Source organism: Pelophylax lessonae (assembly GCF_965119305.1).
Source record: "Pelophylax lessonae genome assembly, chromosome: 3".
Classification (NCBI taxonomy): Eukaryota; Metazoa; Chordata; class Amphibia; order Anura; family Ranidae; genus Pelophylax; species Pelophylax lessonae.
In genome coordinates this window covers 2998036-3019773 of record NC_138770.1, presented here as the reverse complement: position 1 = coordinate 3019773, position 21738 = coordinate 2998036, and the positions used below count along the sequence as shown (strand labels likewise).

General features: G+C 43.7%; 5 protein-coding genes across 5 annotated transcripts in view; 2 read left to right on the top strand and 3 right to left on the bottom strand.

The window, feature by feature from the left end:
• Window positions 1–18394, bottom strand: part of LOC309549127 (uncharacterized protein) — a 193389-nt gene extending 174995 nt beyond the window's left edge. Inside the window, exon 1 of the mRNA XM_082249163.1 lies at window positions 18360–18394. The gene's annotated coding sequence lies outside the window, so the exon portion shown is untranslated. The remainder of the gene's footprint in view (window positions 1–18359) is intronic.
• LOC309549119 (uncharacterized protein) overlaps window positions 1–21738 on the top strand; it is a 2919967-nt gene that overhangs the window by 388216 nt on the left and 2510013 nt on the right. The gene's annotated exons all lie outside the window — the stretch shown is intronic.
• The window catches only part of LOC309549117 (uncharacterized protein), a 4285597-nt gene that overhangs the window by 1864507 nt on the left and 2399352 nt on the right, over window positions 1–21738 (bottom strand).
• LOC309548683 (uncharacterized protein) lies at window positions 525–3308 on the top strand (the record flags this gene model as incomplete). The annotated part of the gene is made up of 2 exons (XM_082248645.1): window positions 525–575; window positions 2056–3308. The coding sequence occupies 2 exons, from the start codon at window positions 525–527 to the stop codon at window positions 3034–3036; spliced, it is 1032 nt and encodes a 343-aa protein (XP_082104771.1). The 3' UTR covers window positions 3037–3308.
• LOC309548682 (uncharacterized protein) lies at window positions 17635–18328 on the bottom strand (the record flags this gene model as incomplete). The annotated part of the gene is made up of 1 exon (XM_082248644.1): window positions 17635–18328. One exon carries the CDS (start codon window positions 18326–18328, stop codon window positions 17876–17878), a length of 453 nt encoding a protein of 150 aa, XP_082104770.1. The 3' UTR covers window positions 17635–17875.

Genomic DNA, 21738 nt, shown 5'->3' with positions numbered 1-21738 from the left:
TACATTCCTCCACCCATACTGCTCACTGATTGGTCCAGAGTAGGGGGGGGGGGACTGGGTGATATTAGCCTGTAATCCCCTGGTCACTTTCCTGAGCTGTGTTCCCCGTCCTGTATTCCTGTATTTCTCTCAGATAATCTTCCTTCTCTGTGCTGCAGACATAATTTATGTCTCTAGACTGGATTTATGGAGATTCTGGGGTTCAGCTGGCAGTAAAATGTTGATGTTCATCATAGACGTTGCTCAGCCTAGACCCCTGGGCTATGAACCCTGGGTCTTCTGCCCCATGCCCAGGTCTAGCAAGATCTCTGACAGAACAATTCTCCCAGGGTTATTTGCTCTGTTATTTGCTGGCTGTGCCTGGTGGAGGGATATGTCTGTATAGTCTCACACACAAGTCACTGAGTTCCATCTATACAATGCACACACTGTTACACACAAACACACAAAAACTTGAAGAATAGGCATGAAAAGACACGCACACTGGTGAACAGTCGCAAACAGTTTTACAATCCACAGTAAACATGAATGAGCCACAAATCCACCCTTCTCGTGTCACGGAGAATAAGCTGACAGTGCGCCACTCTGCAATTCCAGGTGTACTCTCACCTCTTCAGATGGACCCCATTGCTCCATACCAAGAGGACACACCCAGCATGAAATCACACACCTTCAGGTACATGTAGGCGGAGCCTCCTCTTTAGGTAGCTAGCTCCTGTTACTAGAGATAAAGAGACTCCATAGTGCTCACTGTTATATTTATTACATGGATAAGAAAAGCACTCACAAGGTTAAAAAAGCAATCCAGCATTGAATACACACAATCACTGCAGATTCCCCAAGCATCAGTTGATGATGTCCTCAAACCACTCCCATCTGATGCGTTGCATCCTGATTGTACTTCCCCAGAGATATATATGGTCTTCAGGATCAATCCAGTCTTCATCTAGGTTGTTCTCCCCCCATCCTCACTCTCTGACCTCTGGTGGGGCTCAGCCCCGCTGTTATTCATGACTAAATCATGGACTAAATAAGGAAGTGCGGGACTTCTTGTGTTGGGAAGATGGTAATGAGTGATAGAGGGGGAGGGGACTATAATCCCCTCATCACTGTCACTCCTATAAAAGACAGTTCCCGTTGTTTCCTCACTCTCTGACTAAGGTCCATGAATAAAGAAATTAACTGGTAGGAGATCAGAGGAACCATTTACTAGTTACCTTGAGGATGGAATTGTAAGATCCTCAGAGACAAAGCTGTGTGATGTGGGCGGAGTCCTGGTTTAGGGGAACCAATCTGCGGATGTCAAGTAATAATCTTTGTCTTTCTATTTTAGTAGATGGACAGGAGATGAGGAAAACCTCAGAGGATTGTCTCACTTTGTCTCCAGACTGTAAAGTAGAAGATGAGGACATCACACAGTATAGTCCAGGAGAAAACCCGGCTACCTCAAATGTCCATCCGGCACCACACAGTGTAGATGGACCATCGTATTCCTCTTATCCTGAGGAACCTCAGACTGTGAGGGACAGTGCCGGACCATCGTATTCCTCTTATCCTAAGGAACCTCAGACTGTGAGGGACGGTGCCATACCATCGTATTCCTCTTATCCTGAGGAACCTCAGACTGTGAGGGACAGTGCCGGACCATCATATTCCTCTTATCCTGAGGAACCTCAGACTGTGAGGGACAGTGCCGGACCATCGTATTCCTCTTATCCTAAGGAACCTCAGACTGTGAGGGACGGTGCCATACCATCGTATTCCTCTTATCCTGAGGAACCTCAGACTGTGAGGGACAGTGCCGGACCATCGTATTCCTCTTATCCTGAGGAACCTCAAAATGTGAGGGACAGTGCCGGACCATCATATTCCTCTTATCCTGAGGAACCTCAGACTGTGAGGGACAGTGCCGGACCATCGTATTCCTCTTATCCTGAGGAACCTCAGACTGTGAGGGACAGTGCCGGACCATCGTATTCCTCTTATCCTAAGGAACCTCAGACTGTGAGGGACGGTGCCGTACCATCGTATTCCTCTTATCCTGAGGAACCTCAGACTGTGAGGGACGGTGCCGTCCTGACAACAGATAAGAGGTTCTCCTGTTCTGAGTGCGGGAAGAGATTCCGTTTGAAAGGCAGTCTTAATGTGCATAAAAGATCTCACACCAGTGAGAAGCCGTATTCTTGTCCTCAGTGTGGGAAATGTTTTTCATTCAAGTCTGCTCTTTCCACACATCAGAGATCGCACACTGGTGAGAAGCCGTATTCCTGTCCTGAGTGCGGGAAATGTTTTTCACGGAAGTTCACTCTTTCCACACATCAGAGATTGCACACTGGTGAGAAGCCGTATTCCTGTCCTGAGTGTGGGAAATGTTTTTCGGACAACTCCCATCTTTACACACATCAGAGATCGCACACTGGTGAGAGGCCGTATTCCTGTCCTGAGTGTGGGAAATGTTTTACACAGACATCCGCTCTTTCCAAACATCAGAGGTTGCACACTGGGGAGAAGCCGTATTCCTGTCCTGAGTGCGGGAAATGTTTTTCAGAGAAGTCCACTCTTTCCAAGCATCAGAGATCTCACACGGGTGAGAAGTCGTATTCCTGTCCTGCGTGCGGGAAATGTTTTACACAGAAGTCCAATCTTTACAGACATCAGAGATCTCACACGGGTGAGAAGCCGTATTCCTGTGCAGAGTGCGGGAAATGTTTTACACAGAAGTCTCATCTTTTAAAACATCAGAGATCACACACTGGTGAGAAACCGTATTCCTGTCCTGAGTGTGGGAAATGTTTTTCATGCAAGTTCACTCTTTCCACACATCAGAGATTGCACACAGGTGGGAAGCCGTATTCCTGTCCTGAGTGTGGGAAATGTTTTTCATGCAAGTCCACTCTTTCCACACATCAGAAATTTCACACAGGTGAGAAGCCGTATTCCTGTCCTGAGTGCGGCAAATGTTTTGCACAGAAGTCCAGTCTTTCCACACATCAGAGATTGCACACAGGGGAGAAACCGTATTCCTGTCCTGAGTGAGGGAATTGTTCCTCACTGAAGTCCTGTCTTCCTGTACATCAGGGGTCCCACACAACCCTGGAGGTGTATTAGTGCCTTGAGTGCGGGAAATGTCTTCTATATGAATGTTGGTGGACATGTGGGGAAGAAGCACACCCTGATATACACCTCAGATATACTCCATGGCTGATCTTCATCATGTAAGAAACACTTCATAAGGAGATCAGAGTTCACCAAAGACATGGATGAAGTGTTGTCCCGTGTTGGCCATTGTTAGCAGGAGAAAAATAAAAATGGAGTCCTTACCTTTCATTGGCTGAGTACATTTTGTGCGGGAAGATTTCACAAACACTTACAGATCTGGTTGTTATAAATGTGTTGATGAAATGTGACCCGCATTCCCCCAGTCATGGCGAATTGGGATTTCCTATAATGGTCAGTTCCATCTAGTGGCTATAATGTGTTTTCCTGACAAATGTCCATGGCAGCATACGTTTCGGTAGCCCTGCCCTCGTTCCTCCACCTTAAGACCCCACCCCCATAAATGTTCAGGATAAGCCAATGGCTGCGTTTCTTTTTTGTCCTCCTCACTTATAGGACCATTTTTGTATGAAGTTTTCCTACCTATTGGAAGTATTGGTGGGCGGATCTGGTGCTGGGCAGCTGTGCAGGATGTCAGGAGCTTCCTTTGGTATCCAGAAGTCTTCCAGGATGTCCCGAGTAGTCATTGAGTCCCCAGCTATCAGCGGGGTGGTGTAATGGAACACATATGTAGAGGATCCATGCCTAGAGAGTGGGCCCTGCCATCGTCGGCCATCTGCATTGGCTGGGAGCCCAGCTGTTAGCGGGTGGCTATTAAGTGTTAGACACGTGAAATTCGTTTCGGTTCAAATAAAAATTCCGACAAATATTTGGTTATTCCTAGATTCAGATGTATCCAAATCTCCAAATGAAATTGTAATGAATTTAGTTGAAATCTGTTAAAAATTTTTTAGTTTATTCATTTTCTAACGAATTCCAACTTTTCAGAACGATTAGAATTCGGATCAGTCAAAAAAACGATCGACCAATGCAAATTCTGTCTGAAGAAATAGCTGGTTGTTAAGCAGCAAGCAGGGAAGCCGGCCGCCCGCATCCTTACCAACCATGACTCATCAGCTATCAGCGGGCTTCCCCACTGACAGATGAATGGAAAGAAAAGAATGCCAGCAATAGAAAAAAACAGCGTGGCCCCCCTCCCCCAGTCCATACCAGGCCCTTCGGGGGGCCAAAATGTAAATAAAAAAAAAACCAGCATGGCTTCTCCCCTAAAATCCATACCAGACTCTTTATCCCGGCATGCAGCCGGCAGGTCAGGAAAGTGGGAGGGACGAGTGAGGGCCCCCCCTCCTTAACAATATCAAGCCACATGCCCTCAACATAGGTGGGTGGGTGCTTTGGGGAAGCTCTGTCCCCCCCACCCCACCCCAAAGCTCATTGTCACCATGTTGATGGGGACAAGGGCCTCTTCCCCACAACCGGGGCCTGTGCTCGTGGGGGTCTGCAGGCAGGGGGCTTGTCATAATCTGAAAGCCCCTTTTAACAAGGGTGCCCCCAGATCCCGCCCCCCCATGTGAAATCGAGTATCTGGAACATATTACCCGTACGTTTTCACCAAAAAAGTGTCAAGAAGTAATAAAAACACACACACAATTTTTGAAAAATCCTTTATTAAAAAATAACTACTGCAGGCTCCTCCTCCATTTGACATTTCTTACATAGGTAAGGGGCGCTAAGTATATCCAAGACATACTGTATACCTAACCTACAGGTAGGCTGAAACCTACATTATTAAAGATAAGAGTACACTAACTATGAGTCGTAAACAAGATGGGCTTTGATCATATACCTAGGTGACCCCTATAGAGAGAGACACCCACATATTATGGGAGTATAAACTCTACCTGGTGTATACCAACCTGCTATCCTCATAAGATGATTATCCTTCCTCCTTTCTGTATGAATAGTTATAGAATAGAGAATGTAAATACTCCTCGCACTACTACACATATATATTTTATCTTGTACCTAGGATCATCAGGACCGATACCTATATTTACAACACATTTTGGTCTGATTTTTCCCCCCTGTGTCTGCCCCAGGTCGGGTTAATTGTTTGGGGGTTGGAAGGAAGGACATGTGCTAGTAAGCCATGTTTGTATTTATTATGATGTACATAAATACAGATTATGTTCTATGTTTATGAAACACTAATATCGAGTCTGTTTATAAGAGAAAACTGTTTGTACATCTTCATAGTCCTGAAGAAGCCTTGTGTGAAACGTGTTGACCAGTGAACAGACAAGATATCTATACCTAGATGAACCTTATGATATATACCAACTTATCCTTATATATGTATGATGGACATGAGTGAAATTAGGAGGAGACATTGATCTCCTGTGTACGAGCTGAGCTCAGTTTGGGGCCAGTTTCCTCATTTATTGAGATCTGGTTTTAGATAAATCAATAAATGCTATTTTAGGATAAATCCATGTAGTGGTTATCTGTCTCATGCTGTGCCCTTAAAGTCCACACATGTGACAGTGGTTCCTTGTGAACATCTGTAGTTTCGCATTTTTTTGGATAAGAGAAGGGATTTTGTAGGATACTCCAAATAACTATTCACAGGTGAGGACAACTCTCTCAATAGAACTGTATCGCAGATCATCTGCAGGACCATATAGCACCTGTATGGGATGAACAAGTCCCCTTGTAGCTGAAGGAACTCAATGAACCTTGCCTCTTCAAGACCCTAACCAGTGTCTCCTTTAGCTTGCACCCAGTAACTGACTTCAAGCACCCAGAGGAGGATCTAACAGCACAAGTCCCAAGGATCCCCTGTGGGGGGGTCTATACTCACAAGGCTCTTGGAGCACACACAGCAGCCTTCCTCAGTAGTACCAGACAGGATCCGCAGATGTCCTCCCTCAGTCAGCCCTCGTAAGAACCAATGGGGTTGCAACTTCAATGTTTTTGGCCCTCAGGTCGCCCACCCGAGGCTGCCTGGCAGCCTCTGCAAGGGAGAGGCAGCACCCCCCTCCCCACTTAGACCTCTCTCCCTAGAGGTAGACTGGACTGGACTACGAGCCCATGTGCTCTTCAGATGTAAATGCAGGTACCCAGCTTACCTTGGGGCACATCCCCTTCTAATTGGCCAGGGCTGTACAGACATCCATGCTCTCATCTGCCAGACTTCCATCCACCTGTCCAGTATACTCCATAGCTATTGGATCAGTATGAATCATCAAGACAGCATGAGCTGTGTCCCTGTTAGGCAGAGAAACCAAAAACTATATCCACTCATTCTAGCACCTATCTACGAGGACTCTACATCTGTATGGCAGGGTCTGTTTGATTATTCACCTGCTGGGATGGTGCTCTGATGTTAGAAGCTGCAGTGTCAGCATTCCTTTAGCAGTAATTAACCCCTTACAGGTTTTTCTCAACCAGCAAACAAACAACTGTTACACTGTCTTTTTTGACAGCTTGGGAGACTTTAGCAGCCGTAGTTTGAATTGCAATTTTTTTTTAAATAAATTACTACATAGCTCGAGTAGCAATTATATATGGTATAATATTTTTTTTCTTAACAATATGGAGTTCTCCCTTGCACCGCGTCTGTTTATCATGGATTTATTTCTTACTGTGACAGGTCTTTGTGCCACTGCAGCCTAATCCCTCTATGCTGTGGCTGCTCTATGCAGGTTATAGCTGGAGAGGGGCAGCATCTTCCTTACTGATACTGTTCCTGGATTGTCAGCCCTTCTGCAGGCCTCATAAAGCTGGTGTATGGGAAGCTGACTAATGGATACTTTGGGCCGAATTTATTAAACCTCCAGCTTAAGACTGCTTTGGCTTGTTTATTTCTCTCCGCATTCCAATCAATTATCTCCCGCAGTGGCGAATTGGACAGCGTGACAGCAACAATGAATTCCGCCGTCAGCGGCGTTAAGCTACGCTGAATGGCGATTGCGGCTTCTTAAATTCTCATACTTATGTCTATGTGCACAGAGTAGTCTCACATAGCACTGTGGTCTAGTGGGTTTGTGTACATATCCTCTAATCAATGCATCTCCCTCTGCCGTAGGTTTGAGGCTGACCATCTCCACCTAACTTTTTTTGTGTAGAATTTTTGTTTGTTTAAAAACTTTAACGGATTGGATCATTTATATTGCTACAAAATGTACATCACGTACATACACTGTGAAGCGCTTGCAAACTTACATTATGTTCAGCGATTTCATAATCTCATTTGTGTGTCGATTCGAACTCATGCTTGCATGGTGCAGAGCAAAGTATTCTAACCACTAGACCACTTCAGGTCCACATTAAAAACTTACACTTTTTCTATGGTCTTCTTCCTAGATTCCCTACAATGTTCAGTACTTTAGCTATATGTGCATTTTAGCCTTAACACACTCCTTTCTTTTCACCAAACAGCTCTATTCTGCAGAATAGCCAAGTGCTTTGCAACTTAACTACAGTTAACAACGTCATGCAGCGTCATGGTTTCAAATCTCACAATCACTACGCTTCGATCTCTTTTCACTATCATTTTTCTTTGCTTTTTGTTTGTATATTTTGTTTTTGGGGGGGTCTACATAAATATACAGAGCACTAATGGAACAAACACAATTTTAACTGTATGAGTGTGATCCTAGTTTTCTGGAGCTGCAATTGTTGACACATTTACCATGGTTGTTGGATTTCAGGAACAACAAACGTATGTGTCTGATATTGGACTCTCTCCATATTTGAACAACACAGACCCTCATAGTCCAACACTACACTTTTCCTCACACCTCAACACAACACTGTCCCATCCCTACCCTACATTCCAACCCCTCACACAGGGCAGCCATCAGGGGGGGACAGCCCATACACATGTAGGGGGCCCAGGGGTTCCAAGGGGCCCAGCCGTCCAGGCCACAACCAACAAGACAGAGATGTTGCTGCTGTAGTAACTAGCAATTATGAAGCATGGCAGCTGCAGAGTAAGCCGATGCAGCTGAAGGGATGTCTCTTTGCTGGATTGCGCTGTCTCTTTGCAAAAAATATGAGGCTGTCTCTTTGCTGGATTGTGATATCTCTTTGCTGAATATATGAGGCTGTCTCTTTGCTGGACTGGGATGTGCCTTTGTTGAATATATGAGGCCGTCTCTTTACTGGATTGGGATGTCTCTTTGCTGAATATATGAGGATGTCTCTTTAATGGATTGGATTAATTTTAAGTTGTAAGAGTGTTAAAACAGAAGTGGGTGCACTGAAGGACTCGGTGGGATGGCCAGTGGGCAGATTCGGTGGGACGGCCAGAGGGCGGGCCCCGCAAAATGTTGGAGGTCAGGCTCAGAGGGGCCCAGGCCTAAATCTGTGTAAGGGGCCCCAAAATTTCTGATGGCTGCCCTGCCCTCACATCACCAGTACAACCAGCGTGCAAAGTGCAAAGTTCTGGCATTGGCAGCTCAAGTCTGTAGCCACCCACCAAAAAATAAAGACATGTTCCATTCAAAAGTATTTATTTTTCATGGAATTACAGCATAAGGAGGGATGCAGCAAGGTAATATTGACAGTCTCCAGTCTGTGTGCCTTTACAGCGCCAGCCCACGATCTTTGCTCCATGGCTACATTAGGCAAAGATACGGGATTCTGATATCTTGAGCAAGTTCATGCAGAGTCAAGAAGCAATTCTGCACCTCTACTAGCTCAGAGGACAGGCATGGCCAGGTTGCTGTTCAGCTTCCAAGCCACTTCTGAAGTTCCAGGGTGTTCATGTTTCTGATCGAGGCCAGTTCTGTGCTTGTGCCTCACAAAATATCCACTGACCACAAATGAAGACAAGTGGAGTCCATAAAGGTGGGTTTCTACCAGCTACAACCACAAGCACTACCACTCTTGGAAAATTAAAGCAAAGGATAAGCCATTTCATCATAAAAATCACATCTTACTGCCCGCTTGCTTCATTTTTAACTTATTTTATACATCACGAGTGAAATTACACATTTTCACGCAACTTACACAAACCAGAAATCATTAATGCAAACATTTGAATACACACCTGTGACGCCAGACAGTCCATCACCACAGGCTTCTCAGGGTATGTGCCATGATTCCAATCCAAGATGTCCAGATTGTGCAAAATTATGACACCATCATAAGATACCAAGCAGCCTTTCATTTTGTCAATAACTACACAGGTGGCATAGACACAACTAAACACCTGCCAGCTCTTCTCATCCCTCTCCACTATTTACAATACCAACATGTTTCTGGTTTGAGGTGCGTGTTCTTGCTCAAGTAACACAGTTTACGAATGTTGACTACACTTTATCTAGAATGGCAAGTGTCATTGGCAGATGATAATTACCATCTGTCTCCCTGTGAGTGTTAACTCTGCAAAGTAGCAAGTTAATACACATGCCGTATCTTAAGCGGTTACAGTACTTTCATGTAAAGTGGCTAGTGACCAGGTCATTCCGGGTGGCCATCCCTGCAGCGGTGCTCTGCCGCCTGGGGGCCGCCAGCTGATGGACCTCTGGCTCCCTCTCCTCCGTCAGCTCCCAGGATTCATCCCGGGCAACGTACATGTTGTGCAACACGCAGAACGCCAGGATGATCCTGGAAGCCTTTGGAGGAGAGTACAGGAGTTTCCCCCCAGGCAGGGCCAAGCACAGAAACCGGAATTTGAGAAGACCTATGGTCAACTCAATGATGCTCCGGCTTTTCCACAAGGCCCTGTTGTAGTTATGTTGTGCTCGGCCCTGGGGGTACCTGATTGGAGCCATCAGCCACGTCAGCTGCGGGTAACCAGCATCCCCTGAAAAGAAAAAAATATATACATTAGTTCTTCATATCATTTGACTTTAGATGACTCATCAAAATGGGAGACAATGATGCATTTTTCAAAACAACCTGCTCATCTGTGTGCAAAAACTCATCTGAAATATGTCTAATTGCCTAAATCCCTATTCTAACTGGAAAAAAAGGAGACCAAAAGTGGTTTCTTTCTATTGAAAGTTCCACCTTTCGCCCTATTTTTTTACAATTAGATTAGCATAGGCATTACTTCTGGAAGATATCTTACACTATATTGAGTGTTAATACCAATATTGACTCACTTATGCAAATGATTTCGGGATATGGCAATACCATTGGAATCACTTTTAGGTTTTGCTTGTGTGGCGTTAGGACAGCATTTACACATTGGGTAACCACCTTCATTTGACTTGAAGACAACTTTGGAAATGTTTCTTTTGTGAGCTGGTAGGCTGATGATCTGGTTGTGTGCAAACAGCCTGCCAACTCATAACACATACATTTTATGTAGGCTTTGCTTTAATCATGGTGTACACCGATGTAGCTTATTCCTATGTCTATGTAACCTTACAGTTTATGTTGTTGTCACAAAATAAGACTTTACCAATAAGCCACCCTTCTGGCATTTCGCCCCTTTCAAACTTCCGGTAGAGAGCACTGTCTTGTAACCTCCTGGAATCATGGCACGGCCCTGGGCGACCTGTGTTGGCACTCATTATGCGTTGTCTGGCATCACACACCAATTGGTTGTTCAGGGAGTGGTACTGCTTGCGGTTCCGATACTCCATTTTGTGGCTCCTTGGTGGCCTGATGGCTATGTGGGTGCCATCTATTGCCCCTAGGATTTGCGGCATCTGTGCCCGCTGATAGAAACCCAACTTCATTTCATTCCACTCGTTTTCATTCTGTGGCCAGTGGATAAATTGGGGCACAATCTCCACAATGGCATCAATGACCAACATGAACACCCTGGAAACTGTGGCCTGGCTAATGCCCATTATACTTCCAGAAGTGGCTTGGAAGCTGCCACGCCCTAATATATACAAAGTCACCAGCAACCTGGAAATGCCGGGCACCGCATGGCCGCGCTGTGGGTCAGATGTAATTTTGTTCTCTATCAGCTGGTAGAGGTGTAGAATAGCTTCTCGCTCGAGCCGGAACTTCCTCCTGATATCAGAATCCTGCAGCTTGTCCAAATATAGCCTTGGAGCAAAAATTTGTGGCTGGCAAGGTAAGGGCACACGGACTGGAGGTGCTGCTGCAGCTGCTTCCCCACCTTCTGCTGCCTCTTGTGCTATGGCTTCCTCAAACAGGGCACCAATAAATGCGAAGAGCGCATTTTCTAAAAGCCTTCGGTTTGCCATTTCCTAACTAGCATAGTGAGAAGGCGCGTGGCTGTTGGTTGCTAGCATCAAAAAGATCTTTAACCTGCATATAGCTAGTGCAAGGGTTGAATAGAGAAGTGCGTCCACTAGGCAGCACATTTGTCTTAAAAGAGTTCACAGCTACTGATCTATGAATTCCTCTTGAGCAAATTTCCCCAACTATAACCCAACCTGAATCTAAACATTGTGCATAAGGTGTGTTATGGGGCCCATTAATCTGCTCACGTACCTTGTGCACCCTTAGGATATCCCTTCCTTCCAAGAGAAGAATTTGGGCATTAGGGTCAAGTTCTGGGATCTTGTCTTTTAAGGATTTCAGATGAGAGAAATGTAACCTCAGGTGTTGGAATTTCTGACCTGTCATCAGGTATCATGTCACATTCAATGAGTGTGGGAAGTTCTATGTGTATTTGCCTATCAATAGACTGAACAGTGAAGTTGGACGTCCTACGCCCTGTTTTTTTCCATAACACCTGAGCATGTTTTTAGAGTGTAGGACAGTGTTTCACCACTAATGTTAAACATATCAAAAAAACTCTGATTTGGCTAATGACCGATTATTTTGATCATCTAACACTGCATACATTTTCACTGCACACTCAGGTTTGTTAGAGGGATACACAGTCACTAAAAAAATCTTGGAACATGATCTGGGCCTTGTCCCTTGTGCGCATACCTCTGTACTCTTGGATACAATAGTGGATGGGGTAGCTTCAGCTTTCTCCCCGCCTTGCTCTTTTCCAGTTATAAGAGTCTCTGCTGCCCAGGGGGCTGGACCCGGATGCAATGCTGAGATATGCTGGTCACTGTTACATTCTCTGCATCTTATGTAAGCTTTGCAATCTTTAGCAAAATGTTTTTTGGACGCACAGCATCTAAAGCAGATACCATTTTCTTTCAGGTAAGCTTTACATTCACCAATGTGCTTGCTTCTGAACCCACGGCACTTTGACAGTGGGTGTGGTTTATTATGAATTGGACATGGACTGTCTGGTTCCATGGATTTCTTTTCATGGCTGCTTACTTGTGGAGTGGAATTAGTGGAAGACACCTCCATCTTTCTGACTGACACTGAAGGTCTGTTGCCATACCTTGCTCCTAACCTCTCTGTATTTGCTGTAATTTGGTTGCAGCATGTTAAGAATATGAAGCTCGGATCATTTCTAGTCTTGGCTTGGTTGACAATAAATCCAGTGAAGAAACTGAATGGTGGGAAAGAGACATGATAATCTTCTTTATACTCAGAGCCTTGGGAAATCCACTTTAATTGCAGACTATATGGGAGCTTTTCAATTATTGGTTTAATCCCACGAGCTGTGTCCAGGTATGCCAGTCCCAGCAAGTAGCCTCCAGACTTTGCTGCATCTACTTCCAACAACATGTCCCCAAGTTCCCTTAACTTTAGATTGTCTTTGTTAGAGATTCTGGGGAAATTTTCTAGTTTCTTTAACAGAGCATTTTCAATGACTTCAGGGCTGCCATAACAGTCTTCTAATCTCTGCCATACCATTTTAACTCCAGCAATTGGATTTTTAACATGCACTGATCTGATTCTTTTGGCCTGTTGAGATGACTCTGGCCCAGGCCACTTTGTCAGCAAATCTAGCTCTTCTCTGGATGTAAGATTGAGATCTCTGGTTATGCCCTGGAATGATGTCTTCCATGCCCAATAGTTCTCTGGGTGATCATCAAATGTTAGCAGCCCTGTACTCACTAACTCTCGACGAATAAAGTGCTTTGCTAGATCAGTGGTCTCTGAAGTTCCTAATGTGCCATCTCTGAAAGAGGATGCACGATAATCCATGCTATGGGATGGATGTTGTATATTTGGATAATCTCTGCTATCTTAGATGCGCACCCTTGGTGTTGGGACATTGTCAGTATAGGTGTGCAATTCAGGCACATTTGGAGTGGATTGAAGCTTTGGAGTTGTGCTGGAGATAGGAACAAAATCATGAGTAACTATCTCTGCAAACTCTTGAAGCGAGTCCTCTTCTAAAACAGCTGCAGTTTCATATACTGCAGCTTCTGTAGATGCTGCTACTGCTGCCCTTTGACTCTGTAGCACATGCATATTAGCTTCCAACTCTGCTTTCTGCATCATCAACTCTGCTTCCTGCTTTATCAACTCTGCTTTCTGCATCATCAACTTTGCTTCCTGCTTTATCAACTCTGCTTTCTGCATCATCAACTCTGCTTCCTGCTTTATTAACTCTGATTCCTGCTTTATCAACTCTGCTTTCTGCTTTATCATGTTTGCCTCTTTTTCTGCGTAAGAGACTTCTGCTCGCGATACTTCTGCCTTTGCTCTTGCTCTGAGCGCTGCAGAACTCACTGACGATCTGCTGGAGCACACAGAATCTCTGGAGCCGGAAACCTGAGATCTGGTCTTCAAGGTTAAAGGAGTCATTTTAATACTCTTATCTGAATTCATGGTGATAAATTTAAAGGGGATGCCTTAACTTCAAATGCAGCTCTTTTGACTTTGCCTGTTATACGTATGCCTTTTACTGTGCTGTCCTACTGTCCCTTAGCTGACAGCCAGTTAACAAAACAGACAGAAATAGCGTTGTGTTTTATTCCAAAACTGAATTTACTTCTATCAATAGTTCTGTAAACTGCTACAATCAGAGAGACTTAGAATTACAATGATGTATTACATGTGACACTTTGCTAATAAGCACAACATTAAACATTACTATGCAGAAAGCTTATATTAAAATGATATATCAAACACACAACAGTGCAGTCCAAGTGTAAAATGAACTTTGGGAAATAATAAATAGACTTAGAGGAATTTGTTTATCTAGGGGCAAATATGAAGATCTTCACTTGTCTGCATCAGAACTAAAATGGCTTCTGTATCCGAGGTAAAATCGTTATGTGGTAACCAAGGTGAAAAATTTGTGTTGTTCAAAAGAAACTTTATTAACAAAGGAAAGCCTTTCTGTTTATTCCTGTGAGGAACTGAACTGCAATTGCAACAGGCTACCACCGGGTGTCCTCAAAATGAAAATATTATAGGCAATCCTATAATAGACAGCACACCACCAGTGACACCAATACAGAGATCAGTGATAATACTATACACTGTCACTGTACTACTGACACCAGCTAGGAAGGGGTAATATCTAGGGGCAATCAAACTGTTAACTGTGAGCCTAACAATGTGTATAGTGTGTAACCTGTGCTGCTTTCACTGACCGCTCTTATTTTTTTTCCCTGCTTTACAGAAAATTCATTGGACGAATGTGACAAACATTCATTCAGCTGTTAAAAATTCTGGCTGTATTTTAATTAACACAGTGATTTCCTATGATCGGCAGCTCCATCTAGTGGCCATATTACGGTATTTTCCTGAAATACCTCCATCAGTAAATATAGTGCAGTAAAGCATTATGGCCAATAGATGGAACCAACAATCACATGAGATAAAATATTGCCAAAACTTGTCACAGCTGGGCGAATGTTGGTCACACTCATTCAACTATTTTTGTATTTTTAAATAGACCTCTAAATGTTTCTGAAAGCTCACACCACAAAATGTAGCCAATGAAAAGTAATGGCTCTGTGACAGACCTAACCAGGACAGAGGCTTTTCGAGAGGACTGGGAGCGAGCCTCTTACCCAGTGACTATGGGCCCTGGCATTTAAGGGAACACTACTCTTTGGGAGGTAGATAAGAGGGGGAGGGCGGGACTTTACATGAGGTGCACAGTGGGAATGGCTGTGTGTCTCCATCCCTAATTCAATGAAAATAAAGAAAAGGTTTGGGACTTTACATGATAGACACGACAAACCAAAGCTGTCAGGACAAAAATACCGTATTTATTGATACAACAAAAATGAATTGATTACAAACATGGTATACAATAGTATAAAAAGATGATAAAAATCAAGTACATAATCCCAATCCAAGTTAATAGACCAGCATGGAAATCAACATGAGTAAGAGAATGATTGAGTAAATTCATAGCATCCATAACTGACGCGTTTCGTGGACTAAATCTTGCCACTTCTTCAAGAGTAGATGTATGATCTGTGTCTGATAAAAAACATACGTATAAGTAGGAATTGCGATAATGTTGGTAAATAAAAACTGGGCAGGGGAGGAAAGGGGAGACAGGCTACCACAACCCAAGACTTACATAGAACTCTTTTTATACTATGGTATACCATGTTTGTAATCATTTCATTTTTGTTGTATCAATAAATACGGTATTTTTGTTCTGTCAGCTTTGGTTTGTCGTGTCTCTCATGTAAAGTCCCAAACCTTTTCTTTATTTTCATTGAATTAGGGATGGAGACGCACAGCCATTCCCACTGTGCGCCTCATGTAAAGTCCTGCCCTCCCCCTCTTATCTTCGCGATTTAGGGATGGAGATTTGATGTACATTTGATACCCTTTGGACTCTGCTCCATACAATTTATTACAGGTACTCTGATATTCACTGGCTGGCTGGCTTGACTTGGTGCCTGCTGTCTGTCCTGGGAGCTGCGATGTGTGGCGGATGCCCTCCTCCTCTCCCTTTGCTCTATCGGGCACGGGGGATCTGGTGGGCGGCGCCGCCGCTCATCAACGCCATCATTCTGACGCCAACTGCTGTTTTTCATTCTTTGTGTATAATAGGCGGCCCGTTGGATGGTTTGGCTATCCTCCTGCTGTTCCCGCGGGTCCCCACACATGCAGCGGCGTGACATTGGGTGCACTATTGCCGGCGGCTTTGGCGAATAAGGGACGCACTTACACTGGAGTCTGGGATTTACTTCTTTGGTATTCTCTTCTTATATATTTTCACTTTGGTTACTTTTAGTGCACATCTTTTTCATTACAACTCACACCATCTGGTAATATTTCTGCCATTGCGGTCATTTGGGTGCACATATCTACCTTTTTTCTTTCTGAGGTATTATTTACTTGGTCTATTTTTCTACCATCATGGTTCCTCCATACTTGGCCCTTGAGCCTACTTTCTTTATTTCCCTCATTCCTTACTCACCCTACCTCTCAGGCACTTGGATCTATTAGATTACCTTATCCTTTCACTTTCCACTGATACCACTCTAGTAGTACGATGTTTTTCCATATACTACATACTCATTTACTATTTTATATTACTTATCTTTTATAGATACTTTATTATGGTGTTATCAGTACTACTCCAATCACTCTGAACCACACTCTGCTTTATGTGTGGCGTTTTTCGCCATATCCGGGGGCCTTCTGCACCCTCAGCTCCCGTGGGAGACATCTGGGTCCATGCCTTCACCTCCGGTACCAGTTACTGCCAGAGTTCTTTGTAAGTCTTGGGATGTGGTAGCCTGTCTCCCCTTTCCACCCCTGCCCAGTTTTTATTTACCAACATTATCACAATTCCTTATACGTATGTTTATTATCAGACACCGATCATACATCTACTCTTGAAGAAGTGGCAAGATTTAGTCCACGAAACGCATCAGTTATGGATGCTATGACCTTACTCAATCATTCTCTTACTCATGTTGATTGACATGCTGGTCTTTATTAACTTGGATTGGGGTTCTGTACTTGATTTTTATCATCCTTTTATACTATTGTATACCATGTTTGTAATCATTTCATTTTTGTTGTATCAATAAATACGGTATTTTTGTCCTGTCAGCTTTGGTTTGTCGTGTCTATCATGTAAAGGCCCAAACCTTTTCTTTACACTCTTTGGGAGGTGTATGCCTGGGGAATCCGTGGAGTGGTCTTGTTTCTGATTCAAGTTCATGTCTCTCCAAAACACACAGACTCTGGGAACTGGAGGTTCCATATCCATATTTGGGGCCTCTATGCCTCAAACCAGCAATGACTGTAGATGTTATGTAATCAGCTGAAACCACTGGGGCCTCCTGCTATAATGTGTTTATGTTAAGTAGATCTCTCCCATTGTTCAATTATCCCTGTCTGTCTGCTAGTATTGTCCCCTCCACCTAGGCTGGTTTAAGTGACCAGTTAATTAGCTCATGTTAAGTATATCACTGTAAGTTATTAGTTGCTAGAGGGGGAGTAGCGTAGTTCATGTTGGCTGTTCCTTAGTTATGTTACATATATTCTTGTTTACAGTTTGTATTGTTAGGGTAATATGATCAGGAGGGGATGTCCTCCTGTACGGTATGATGTATGTGTCTGAGTTTCAATAAACAGTCATTCCTTTGGATTTTACCTCACATCTTGTTTGTGTATGATATTTTGGGTAAAAGGGGCTGGTATTAGCTCTCAGTCTACCCAAAACGGTTTGGAGGGCAGGAAGCACGATTTGGCAGAAGGAACCACATAGTTGGGGTGCCAAGCAGTTTCGTCATAGACTCCATTTTTATTTTTCTACTGCTATCAATGGCCAACACAGCACAACACTTCATCCATGTCTTTGGTGATCTCTGATATCCTTATGAAGTGTTTCTTACATGATGAAGATCAGCCATGGTGTATATCTGAGGTGTATATCAGGGTGTGCTTCTTCCCCACATGAGAGCTGTGATGTCCAGCAACATTCATATAGAAGACATTTTCTGCACTCAAGGCACTACTACACCTCAAGGGTTGTGTGGGATCCCTGATGTACAGGAAGACAGGACTTCAGTGATTATCAATTCCCTCACTCAGGACAGGAAAATGGTTTCTCCCCTGTATGAGATCTCTGATGTGTGTTAAGAGGGGGCTTCTGTGAAAAACATTTCCCACACTCAGGACAGGAACAGAGCTTATCCCCCGTGTGAGATCTCTGATGTCTGTAAAGAATGGACTTCTGTGAAAAACATTTCCCACACTCAGGACAGGAATACGGCTTCTCCCCTGTGTGAGACCTCTGATGTATAACAAGGTTTGACTTTCGTGCAAAACATTTACCACAATCTGAACAGGAAAATGGCTTCTCCCCCGTGTGAGACCTCTGATGTCTGTAAAGAATGGACTTCTGTGAAAAACATTTCCCACACTCAGGACAGGAATACGGCTTCTCCCCTGTGTGAGACCTCTGATGTGTAACAAGGTTTGATTTTCGTACAAAACATTTACCACACTCCAAACAGGAAAATGGCTTCAGCTCCATGTGTAGTTGCTGATGTGTGTTAAGATGGGACTTATGTGAAAAACCTTTACCACACTCATTACAGGAATATGGCTTCTCCCCTGTGTGTAATCTCCGATGTGCGTAAAGATTGGACTTCTCACCTGTGCAAGACCTTTTGTGCACATCAAGATTGCATTTAAAATGGAAACACTTCCCGCACTCAGTACAGGAAAACCTCTTATCTGTTGGAAGGACGGCACCATCCCTCACAGTCTGAGGTTCCTCAGGATAAGAGGAATACGATGGTCCATCTACACTGTGTGGTGTCGGATGGACATTTGAGGTAGCCGGGTTTTCTCCTAGACTATACTGTGTGATGTCCTCATCTTCTACTTTACAGTCTGGAGACAAATTGAGACAATCCTCTGAGGTTTTCCTCATCTCCCGTCCATGTACTAAAATAGAAATAAAAAGATTATTACTAGAAATGAGCAGAATGGTTCCCCTAAACCCGGACTCCACCCACATCAGGCAGCTTTGTCTCTGAGGATCTTACAATTCCATCCTCAAGGTAACTAGTAAATGGGTCCTCTGATCTCCTACCAGTTCATTTCTTTATTCATGGACCTTAGTCAGAGAGTGAGGAAACAACGAGAACTGTCTTTTATAGGAGTGACAGTGATGAGGGGATTATAGGACGAGTGTCCCCCTCCCCCTCTGTCACTCATTGCAATCTTCCCAACACAAGAAGTCCTGCACTTCCTTATTTAGTCCATGGTTTAGTCATAAATAACAGTGGGGCTGAGCCCCACCAGAGGTCAGAGAGTGAGGATCGGGGAGAACAACAAAGATGAAGACCGGACTGATCCTGAAGACCACCATCATTGGGTTTTTGACTCCTCCCCAAATATCACTTTCTGTTTAAGGTTCCAAAGTCTGAGAATGTTATCACATTATTATCAACATGTAAATGTCTGTGCTTCAATCAAACCATCAGATATCAAATATCCAGCTTGTAGAAAATGGGTGCAAAAGAAGGACTATATAATGTACAACTTATTATATAGGATACAAAAGTTAGGACTATATAGTATCAGAATTAAGTACAACATAGAGTATATAGTGCAGGGGTCAGGAGTATGTAATGTACAACATAGAGTATATAGTGTGGGGGTCAGGACTCATAATATTGGTATTCAGTAATCAATGGAAGCTTATATGTTACATGAGACAAATTGTAGAGGTCCCACACCACTGCCTGCCATCTCCTGAGACTGCACTCAGTGACTTGGGTCTGAGACTATACACCCGGCACAGCCAGCAGATATCAGAGCAAGCAAATCTGAGAAAATTGCGGTCAGAGATCTTGCTAGACCTGGGCACTCTGGACCAATCAGTGAGCAGTATAGGTGGAGGAATGCATTTAGTAGCGATGAGCCGAACACCCCCCGGTTCGGTTCGCACCAGAACACCAGGAACAGAGGAAAAGTTTGTTTGAATAAACAAACCCCATTGAAGTCTATGGGACTCGAACCTCGATAATCAAATGGCCTTATTTTGAAGGCTTAAATGCAAGTTATTGCCTCAAAAAAGTGTATGGGGGTCCGGGTCCGGGCCCTGGCCTGGGGAATATGTAGCAATGAAAAAAAAGTTTTAAAAACAACCATTTTTAAAGGAGCAGTGATTTACTGATTTTAATGAGGCTTAAAATGAAACTATAAAAATTCCTTCAAATATAGTTCCTGGGGGGTCCCCTGAATGTGCCTGTAAAGTAGTGCATCTCTATGATGTATGTAGCCTGCTGCAGCAATACTAACATTTCTAAAGGAAAAAATGTCATATACAAATATACATACAAATTTCAAATCGCATGTACTTGTCATACGGGTGCAGAAAAATTGGGCCTTTGTTGTTAGTGGTGCCTGAACACCCCAACCCCTCGCAGTTACTCTTGCTGGGCGCAGGAATGGGACCTGCTGCTAAAAAATCCATACAAATATGAAATCACTTGTACTTGTCATACAGGTGCCAAAAATTGGGCCTTTGCTGTTGGTGGTGCCTGAACACCATAACCAAGACCTTGCAGTTACTCTTGCTGGGTGCAGGAACGGGACCTGCTGGTAAGAATTCCATACAAATTTGAAATTGCATGTACTTGTGTAACATAAATGTAAGAGTAGGGTAGCTTTGCCTTAGCGAGATATTAAGTGATCTGTAGAAATAGTATAATTGTGAATGTAGTGTCTATTGTCTGTGTATTAAGAATATAGTATTTAGTATCAGTCATACACATGTCCTTTTATTAGCATTTGAAAGGGACAGAACTGGTCTCTGGGATGGAGGTGACACCTGGATGCCAATTAAAGTCTCCCATGCAAGTGAACAAAAGTTGTCACCTTTCTGAAGCCTTAAAGAGAGCTGCTGGTCATCTTGGCTGCGAGGGGATCCACAGGGGGCGAATATAGGCTCCAAACAGTCTGCAAGCTTTGATTGGTATCATCAGATCAAAGGAATGTATTTTATCTCTCATAATAGGTAAAATATTAGTGGCAGAGAGATGAAAATAATTCCTTCTTATGGTTCACGTGTTGGGCTACATGTACATGTAAATCTGTGTCTGTAGCGTGTGTAGAATCCTAGAGAAACGCACAAAACCGCTATATGGCACCTGATTGCGGCAGGCAGGCATAGTTTGGTACTGTCACAATCAGACCGATGCGCTGGTGTCAGAATTCCTATCCCTGATTTAGCGGTCAGTGCCGTTCTGGGTAGATTCAACTCTGGTCATTTCCGAACAGGAAACATCCTGTGGGCTGCGATGGGACACCCCCTGGGGTTGATTGGTCAAGGGCTAAAGTCTAGCCCACATTCATATTCCAATAAATTGGGAAACCTGAGATATGGACATTGTTCTTCCATGAAGCCAGTTCTAAACTGGGGAGTCCCCACATGGTTTCCGGTATGCTTCTACCAAGGGATAAGCTTCGGTAAAGTTTATTTCTGTTTTTATTTTCAGAGCAAATTGCCAATTGTGTGTCTTTTTGCATTTTTTGTAACTTCCTTTTTTTTGTGTTTATTTCTTATGCACTGCCCACTTTCGGGATATTAAATTATAAAATTAATAAGTGACTTCTGTGTACTAAGCTAGGACTCATATCTCTGGAGAGATTGTTGCATTTTAGTGCCTAATTGCTTGGTCTAAGTTACATGCCAATCTGTATGCAATTGCACTGCATGTTGGCAGATTGCATGCAGATTGTAAACTAGACAGAGATCTGTGTGTGTGTGGTGGCCCAGCAGACCAGTCTTTGGACAAACTGTTGGGTGGTGGCAGGCTATCGTTTATGGTGTGTGGGGTGTGGACAGTGGGAAGAGTGATTAACACCGGGGTTCTAGCTTGTAGGATAGCTGGAGGAATCCTAGTATTGTGTGATAATTGCTAGACTGCT